This window comes from Arachis ipaensis, chromosome B01 (assembly GCF_000816755.2).
Source record: "Arachis ipaensis cultivar K30076 chromosome B01, Araip1.1, whole genome shotgun sequence".
Taxonomy (NCBI): Eukaryota; Viridiplantae; Streptophyta; class Magnoliopsida; order Fabales; family Fabaceae; genus Arachis; species Arachis ipaensis.
Window position 1 is genome coordinate 101665548 of NC_029785.2, and position 8675 is coordinate 101674222.

Sequence of the window (8675 nt, forward strand, 5' to 3'; positions counted from 1 at the left end):
TTCATAAATTGTTTTTGCTTTTCGTACAGAAATATACTTTGCCAATAAAAAAGAGAAGCCGAATCAGGTTAAATAAGTAAGAAAATATTACTTAGCAAAGCAAATGTTACAATAATTATATGACGAAGTGGAAAAAAATTAATTTAATCAATCCAAATTTTTATTTAAAATAGATAAATGAAGATCACCAAGAAATAAAAATAAATTACATATAATAAAGAATAATTTTTGGTGGTGTAAATGAATAAATTAAATTATTATATATAGTTATGACTTGAGACCTCATTATAATTTAGTTTAATATTAATGATAAAAATTTATTTTCAATAGCTCGAAGTTATATTTTAGAACGCAAGTAAAGCACAATTCATATTTTTTTTTTGTTTTATGAATAATAACCAACATTTCTTACATATTCGGTTTAAGTCTTTCTACATTTCGCGAGTTAAAAAATTTCTCTATAAACCTAGAATTTGCGATGAAAGTATAACAATCATAATTAATTAAAAAATTCAAATAAAAGATAAATAGGTGAGTAGAAATTAATTCGGGACTAAAAATTTGTCAATTGTGCTTGTTGAGTTTGAAAAACTTTAAAGAATGATGATGATCAGACATTGTAAAAAAAAATTAAATTGCAAAATTATTAAGTTGTTAACTTCATAGTATTAATTAATAATTTTGTTGCGTCGAGAAAACACTCTTGCGCCAACAATTTAACAAGCCCAATGAGATAATAATATTCAACGTTGTGCAAAAAATCATGGGGAGTGGGAATTAACTCATTTTAATTTCATTCATTGATTCTATTGAAAGCTTTTCTCTTCTCCGTCTCTTCTCTCACTAGTTTTCAGTCACTAACATAAGAAAAGAATATGGAAGAAAGAACAAGCTATCATAGGAAGAAAGAACAGAGGCTAGAAGAAGCAAGTGGCCAAGGTGATAATGGCCCTTGCATAGAGAAGATGTACAGTTGGCGTGGCTGAGATCTTTACCACAAATGGTAAGGTGTGGTGAAGACACTTCAAGAGCACCAAGCCTAAAAATGTTGGAAGATCCAATTCGGTCAGAGAAGAAGATCCCTAGGATATGGGTCGTCTTTACTTTTTGTTCATGCATCATAGAAGGTAGCTACGTGGAGGAAGAACAGAAGTGGAGCAGATGGACCTGTCAAGGATCAAGTGTTCATCAAGGGTCAGAAATCCTTCTTGGGGACAAAGTCAAGATGAAAGGCTCAGATTGATAAAGCTATATGAGAAGAGATGAGATAAAGGTAATTGCATGTTGGTTTTTGCGTTTGGTTTCGTGTCTTCTATCTCTGTCCGAACCGGTTTGATGCTGAAGAAGAAGAAATTGGCTGGGTTAAACCGTTTCAACCTTGGAAGCTTCCCCTTCTATGGTAAGGGTGAACGGCGAAGGCTTGAGACATGGAGAAAAGAAGAGTAAGCACAGAGTTCTCATAGTTACCTAAGCTTACAGGAGTTCTTCTCCTGCGATGTGTTTCGTTTTGTTGTCTCTTTAGTTTTGTCTGTCTTGAGTCTCATGGTGAAAATGGCAAACAACTGTAAGGTTTGTAAGAAAATGCAAGTGAGCGGAAAAATTCATAGACTACAAAATTAAAGAAAAAGCCATAGATGTCCTAGAGGTCCTACGTACATCTGTGTTGTGTATCATGATTCTGTGGGAATCCCCTTGCAAGTTCGGTTAGCACTTAGCAGTTAAAAGCTTCGTAGGTGAGCAAGTGAGGTTCAGGATTGGGGATAGATTATAGACTTGTCCCGGATAGAAAGGGTAGTTCCGACGGAGAATTGGTGTTTGTAATCAAGGATGATTATAGTGAAATTCCATCGTTGTTGTGATGGAGACTGGATGTAACTTGCATTGCACTTGCCACCAGAACCAGGATACTTCTTGGTGTTATTCTCTCTTTCTCTTCTACTCCACTTCTGTTTATGTTGTATAGGAGACAAAATTGAAAAATATCTTCTGACTGGTTACGAGACAAATCGAAAATGCCTCTTGACTAGTTACGAGTTCAAAGGAGGAAAAATCTCCTGAGGTAATTTCAAAGGCCAGAAAGTTACACTGAGCAAATAGGGGTTATGATTCAACCCCTCCTTCTCTTAGGCACTGATTATCATAAGTGCTGAAAATGCTAAATTTGTATCTTATTATATAATCAATTTTCTTACTCACTTCAATTTTGTTATCCCTTTTTATCCAAAAAAGTATATAATGTTACACTTATTGCTGCTAAAAATGAACCTCTTCAAATACACGCTGTAACGTATAATGTAAGAATAATTGCATAAAGAATATCTAGAATTTCATATTAATATTTAAAATTTTAAATGACGATAATACAAAGAGTTTAGATCTACTAAATAGATTCTAGATCTCAATTTCAATAATTGTCCTTTGCACATCGTATTTAAAATTGAATTTAAAATTGTAGTTTATATCTGTTTTCTTCTCTTAATATATATTATTTTTGACAGAAATATAGGAAAGAAAATCAACTAGACCAGAAAAATATTCTACCGAAAAACTATAATCAGGAGATCTATAATTAGAGACAAAGATAATAAAGACATTAGTAAGAATAAAGAATAAAGAATAAAAAATGATGTTCATATTGACGAATATTACAAAAGAAGTAAGCTCATATTAACGTGGATAATCCTAAAGAATGATGTTACCTTAGGCTTCTAGCCACTGTCTTTGGCCAGCGTTTTTTACTTCATTTGTTATTTTATTTAACTGATCAAATATTTAAAAAAATAAAAAACAATTGAAGAGAACTAAAAGGCAAGATCAGTAGTAACTACGAAAATCAAAATAGATATGAGAAATATAGACTATTATACCATAGAATCAACATCAGTACATTTCATCATCAAATAAACAAAATTAACACAAAATAAAATTATACGAAACCAAAAAAAAAAAGAAAAGAAAAAAGAGTTAAAATATCAAAGTGATAAAAAGATTATTTTTACAATTATATTACGTGATGTTTGTATACATGTATAGAAGATTATAAAACAATGAACTTTTAACTAAATTAATTTGTATTTATTAAATTCAAATAATTGATACACATAATATTGAATTGTATGATACTGAAATATGTAATCAAATCAATTAGTTGATATAACTAATCTATTGTAATGAATTTTATTTCTTGATTTAGAAGAAAGAAATCTGGAAACACTCTCAGAAATATGCGACGTCATCTTTATGAGTAATTGTAAAAATTCAATTTGTATATAATGGAATAGATTGCTTGCAAGCATGATTAAAAATGTTTTTTCCCAAGAATACGTCACAGTTTTACCTGTGATACAGATTTTTGCAAGTATAATTAAAAAAATCAGATATAATAACTCTTAAGACTTAGTCATCTTTGGTTAAGTATATATTTTTTTGGAAATTTATTTGGTAACATATAATAAAACATTTAAAAAATTATTAAAAAAACATACTTAGGAAAAAAGCACCAAAATTTAGGAATTAAAAAATGAGTTAATAAATTTTGAGTTATACTCGTAAAAAATCACATCAAAATATAATCTCTAGCAAATTTTTTTAAGATACGTATTTATTGTTTGAAATATATATCGCATTTTCAAATTATATACAGAAAATTTTGTCGACAGTTAAATTCGGATGTATTTTTTGTCAACTTACTTATAGTTTGTGGGTTTTTTTTTGTTAATCCGCTTTAATAAAAAGAAATCCTATTTTATATATAGGTAATTAAGTGTCATGGAGATAGTAATTTTATTCGTTATCAATAAATGAATAACATTTGATATTATAAATTATAAAAAGGAAAAGATACCCATTTCAGGCTGTTTTGTTTTAAAACAAATTAAAGTTTGTTTTTTAATTATGGATATATTTACAAATATTTTAGAAATTAATTTTTTATTGCTGATCAATTAACCCAAGGAATAACTTAAGCATAGTTAAGTAATATTCTACTTTAACTCAATAACAACAAATAGTCTTCCCATACTCAATTAAGAAGTTGTAGGTTCGAGTCTCCTATCTTTGATAAAAAAAAATTCAATAGTCGGCTATGGCCTTTAATTTCTCGGCCCAACCAACTAATAGAAAGTGTTCCCGCTCCAAGATCTCCCCAAATTTAAAGCAGGAAGACATGCATTGGAAAAGTGCGTCTCAGCGTACTATTCTATCTATCTGGTGTCAGACATAAGCTCTGCGCTGCTTAGATAGCTCACTGCGACACTCCTTTCCCAATCAAGATTTGACCTGTCATCTACTAATCACATCCATAGCCACCCTAATGTGAACCATGGTTGCCGCACCATATACCGCTAACCAGTACTTAGCCCAAATGTTCTAAACAATTAACCTAGGTTACTAGACTTCTAGCATTATTCTATTCCAGTTATTTTGCACTTTCCATAAACTTATTGAGAAGTCCGATCACTTCGGATATGGGCATGCTTCACCATGTCCACATGCATATACCTTAACGTTTAGTAAAAAAGTACGTTGTTCATATACACGTATCCCGGATACAAAATCTAAGTAGAAATTTCGAAGCGTATGTCTTTCATATATCCCAGCCAATACACGTATCCAATTATTTTACGCTTGAAGTGTAATTTTCGTACGGTGTCAAAGAGAGAACAATGAAATTGTATGTTTAACTTAAATATGTTGTTTAAACGCTGCTTTACGATTTCTGCACGTACACTTGTGCGGTAACAAAATTAACATAAAGTCAAAATATTTTAATTTGTATGATATGGTTGGTGAATCATTGTTTTGTTGTATGAAATGGTAGGTGAAAATAGACAATAAATATTAAATATGTGTCATGTAACTTTGGTTTGGGTATAAGAGTAGAAGGATTATTAGAAAATTTAGCAAACTACATAAACACAACAGCATATGTCAAATCATAGAAATAAAACTGAGCTTGCATACTCCACACAACCCTAAAGACAAATTTATTAATAAATTAGAGTTTTAAAAAATATAACAAAATATCCCTTTCATGAACGGTTATACACTAATAAAAATTGTTATAATCTTTGTAAACGATGTTATTGCTCCTTAGGGAAGAAATTAATATTTTTTTATTCTTTATTTTTTTCTATATTAACAAGGAAGAAAACGTAATACTCGACTAAATAAAATATGTTAAATGTTTAATTAGGTCATTATTTTTTTAAATCGTAAAAATAAAAAACTTTATTCACCAATCATTGTGAAGAATGATACCCAACCACTTTATACTTGCCCTCTAAAGCTATATGTGGGAAATTTAGCTAGGTTTAATCCACAACTTCCTCTCACTAATTCCATTTGGCTCTATTTTACAAAATTCGCTATAGAGTAGTGAAAAGTTTATTAACATAATTTCAATAATTAAATAATTTTAATTGCATTTAAATTCATTTGGATACCTTACCCTTTATCTTAGCCTTGTTAAACATCTTAATTTTTAGCCTTGGATTACTAATTTATTGCTTAACCTTTGACTTTATTGCCAAAACTAATCAGTATTTTCGGTTCCTTATTTATATTGAAATTTAGAGTTGTATTAAATATGAAAACAAATTATTTGGTCAAAATTTATGCACAATTTTCAAGTCATGTTTAATTAGTATAACAACGTAAAATATAATTAACTAATTTCGTAATTATAATTTGTTCTAGGCATTTATTAAATTTTAAATATTTAAAAAATGCGCTAGATATATTACTCTTAATATATTCGTAATTATAATTTGCAAACATGCAATCTATGTATTGCTTTTGCTCCCAGATCATCTACAATAAAACATTCGAATCCTGATTAAATATTTATCTACATTTTTATATGGCATGACTAAATGATACCGAGAAAATAAAAAAGGTTAAAAATTCCAATCTACTTCATTATTTCATTCCATAATTCAAAGTTGACGTGTTTCTATTTGCTTCCACACACCCATCACCCATTCAATTGCAAGTTTACATGATTTCATTAGCTCCCAACCCCCATCCCATCCCCCTTAGCTGGTCCTTCAAGCAAACTCACATCAATTGCAATGGTTGGGTCCACCGCATTTTACAGAATCCGATTCTCTTTTATAATTCCATCACAGCTCACTTGATGACAACTGCGACCTTTACCTCTCCTGCTAAGATTCCTCCCTTACATTCCCACTCCTTTAAAATCCCACAACTGGAAAAACCTTAAAGCCTATATATAATCTCATTCCTTCCATTCGATCCACCCCGAATTATATCTAATAACATTCGAAAACAAAATATCATGCAGGCAACTCCAGTTCACACTCATTATTGTGTTTTCGTGGGATGGGTTCCTGGGGTCTACACTTCCATGGACGACGTTGGGCTTCAAATACAAGACTTTGACGATACTCGCTGGATGGCCTACAGCACACAGGAGGAGGACGAGGAGGCATATCATGCTTTCGTTGGCGTGTGGTGACCCACAAAACGGAAGAAGACTGGTACTGAATAGAAAAGTTTGGGCACCAATGCAGCCACCCTCAGTACGCGCTAAGGAGCGACTAGCTATCCATGCATTAGGCACTCGATTCCTGCAGCTACTGCACCTGAATAATGATAACCAACCCAGTAAGTATGCTATCACTCATCCCTCAACTTCCGTCTGCAGCAACATAACTCATTACTATTTTCTCTCTGCTAATTTCTGCTTACGTGCAGCCCACCATCTTGTTCCACCTAAGCCAAAGCGCTGGGAAGTTATTTCCGTCCGCATGACAAAGATGCTGAAGAAGGCCTGCACCAGACTAAACATAACGGAACCTATCTATCGTTCAATGATGAATAACACACACCATGGTCGCCGACTTCACCGTCACCTAGTCGCGGTCGTCCCTCCTGGGAGCTCCGAGGCAATTGTTTCTGAAGGCCGATTCGCATACGATGCCGCAGTTAGCAAGGAAGACTGTGCTCGCCTCTGCATTCGCCACCTATGCCGGGCTGTGGATGGTTACGTATACGATTACAACTTTGATCTTGTACTTCGGTGGAAAGAAAGATACCTTGATCTGGCTCGTGAGTTGGGAGCTACCCAGGCCAGATTAGAGGAAGTCGAACGTTACAAGGATGCGTTACGCAATGCCCTTTATAATTCCGGCAGAACCGCTCATTCCTCACAGGAAGCAACACATCCCCTGGACGAAGATCCTACTGTGTAGGTAGCATTACTGGTGGGGTTCGGGTTCTTCTACAAGTCGTGATTTCCTGTCATAACTGGTTCATTGCCAATCCATTCTATTTTCATTTTTCTCTTCGTACTACTTGTTGTAACAGACTCGTGAACGCTGTACAAATTATCAGTGATGTTATCAACTGAACGTAATGTCCTGTATTTATTAAATCTTTTCATCAAATTTTGGCTGCATTCTCACCAGTGTGTTAATAATTATTGAAGGGGACATGCAAGGTATGGATGTGGAAGAAAACTCATATGTTTAGAAGAATACTCACCCATCCAGAGAAACTGGTGAAATCTACCATTTCCAAAATCGTAAATTATGGAAATTTACATCTTATTCCATAATTCTAGCTACAATAGCACTTATCGAAATTTACAAAACTTTAAATCTCCCAAAATGCTAATTTCAATCCACAATCTAAGTTTTTTTGCTGTCACAGTCAACATTAGTCACCTTTGATTTCAACGAATTGTCACAGTAAGATGTTTTTAAACAATGTCTTAACAAAGTTCAATATTTTTTGCCATTAACAATAGGGATAACAAATACTACAAGAATAAAAAAAATCCGTTTGCCAGAACGTATAGTGTAGATTTTTCAAATACGAATTCTCACTTGAATACTCAGCAACAATGCAACAAAGCTAGTTGCAGAGAATTCAATGATCACAAATCTCTGATTTCGGAATTCAGATTCAGAATATAAAATTGCAGATTTAGATTCTACAACAGCAAAAGCTTCAAAATCAGCATGGAATTTAGATATCACAGCAAAAGTTCACATCAAAGGAGAAGAAGGAGCCTCATCAAATTTCCATTTCAAATTCCTACCTCAACAATAACAAGAGGATTCAACAAAAAGTGCAGATCAGGCAGAAATTCAAATCTCAAACCCAGAAATTCAGATCTATCCGTCAGCTCCACTTTTTTACAGCAAATACAGAACAAGCCTAAATTCCAATCAACATTACAGGGTTTCGCAATTCGGGACAAGACAACACAAGCAATTCACCAAGTAGAAGATTCAGAGGCAAATTTGGAATTACCTATCGCGATTGGGATTGACGGTGTCGAGGTGGATGTACGAGCAGTGGACGACACCAATTTGGGCAACGGTAATGGGACTCGAAGCGGCGTGGTCGCGATGGAGAGGGTGAAGTTCACGGATTCAGCACCGACAGCGGTGAGGGTACCGCGACCACCACCACAACCACCACATCTGAACTCTCACGCGGTGCCCACGATGCTACAACGCTAAACAGAGGAGGCGGCACCGACGAGGAAGAAGCAACAGATTAGCGATGCTTGAAGCGAGGCCTTCCTAGACGAACGCCGTCGCGGCTGCAACTCGGTCATGGTGTGTTTCTCCGATTGTGGCCAAGCCACCACCACTAATGGCGGCAGTGCTCCATTGGGAGCGTGAGAATGGGATCACACCAGA

At 33.9% G+C, this 8675-nt stretch overlaps 1 protein-coding gene and 2 long non-coding RNA genes across 4 annotated transcripts in view; 2 read left to right on the plus strand and 1 right to left on the minus strand.

Moving 5' to 3' along the window:
• The window catches only part of LOC110271733, a 15463-nt gene extending 7031 nt beyond the window's left edge, over positions 1–8432 (minus strand). The window contains exon 1 of the long non-coding RNA XR_002362344.1: positions 8066–8432. This is a non-coding gene — a long non-coding RNA (uncharacterized LOC110271733). The remainder of the gene's footprint in view (positions 1–8065) is intronic.
• The window catches only part of LOC110271734, a 15385-nt gene extending 6710 nt beyond the window's left edge, over positions 1–8675 (plus strand). The window contains exon 2 of the long non-coding RNA XR_002362345.1: positions 7357–8675. This is a non-coding gene — a long non-coding RNA (uncharacterized LOC110271734). The remainder of the gene's footprint in view (positions 1–7356) is intronic.
• LOC107632539 lies at positions 5751–8675 on the plus strand. Of its 2 annotated transcripts, none has more exons than XM_016336214.2 (2): positions 5751–6627; positions 6718–7303. In XM_016336214.2, exons 1-2 carry the CDS (start codon positions 6456–6458, stop codon positions 7212–7214), a joined length of 669 nt encoding a protein of 222 aa, XP_016191700.1. In that variant the 5' UTR covers positions 5751–6455; the 3' UTR covers positions 7215–7303. The 2 variants fall into 2 exon arrangements, 1 of the variants encoding a protein (XP_016191700.1); XR_002362339.1 differs by adding an exon at positions 8285–8675 and having other exon boundaries at positions 5830–7340.

Coding starts and splice junctions, on each gene's coding strand:
- LOC107632539 (XM_016336214.2), top strand. CDS start 6,456: ATGCTTTCGTTGGCGTGTGGTGACCCACAAAACGGAAGAAGACTGGTA. Junction 6,628..6,717: donor GAATAATGATAACCAACCCA/GTAAGTATGCTA, acceptor GCTTACGTGCAG/CCCACCATCTTGTTCCACCT.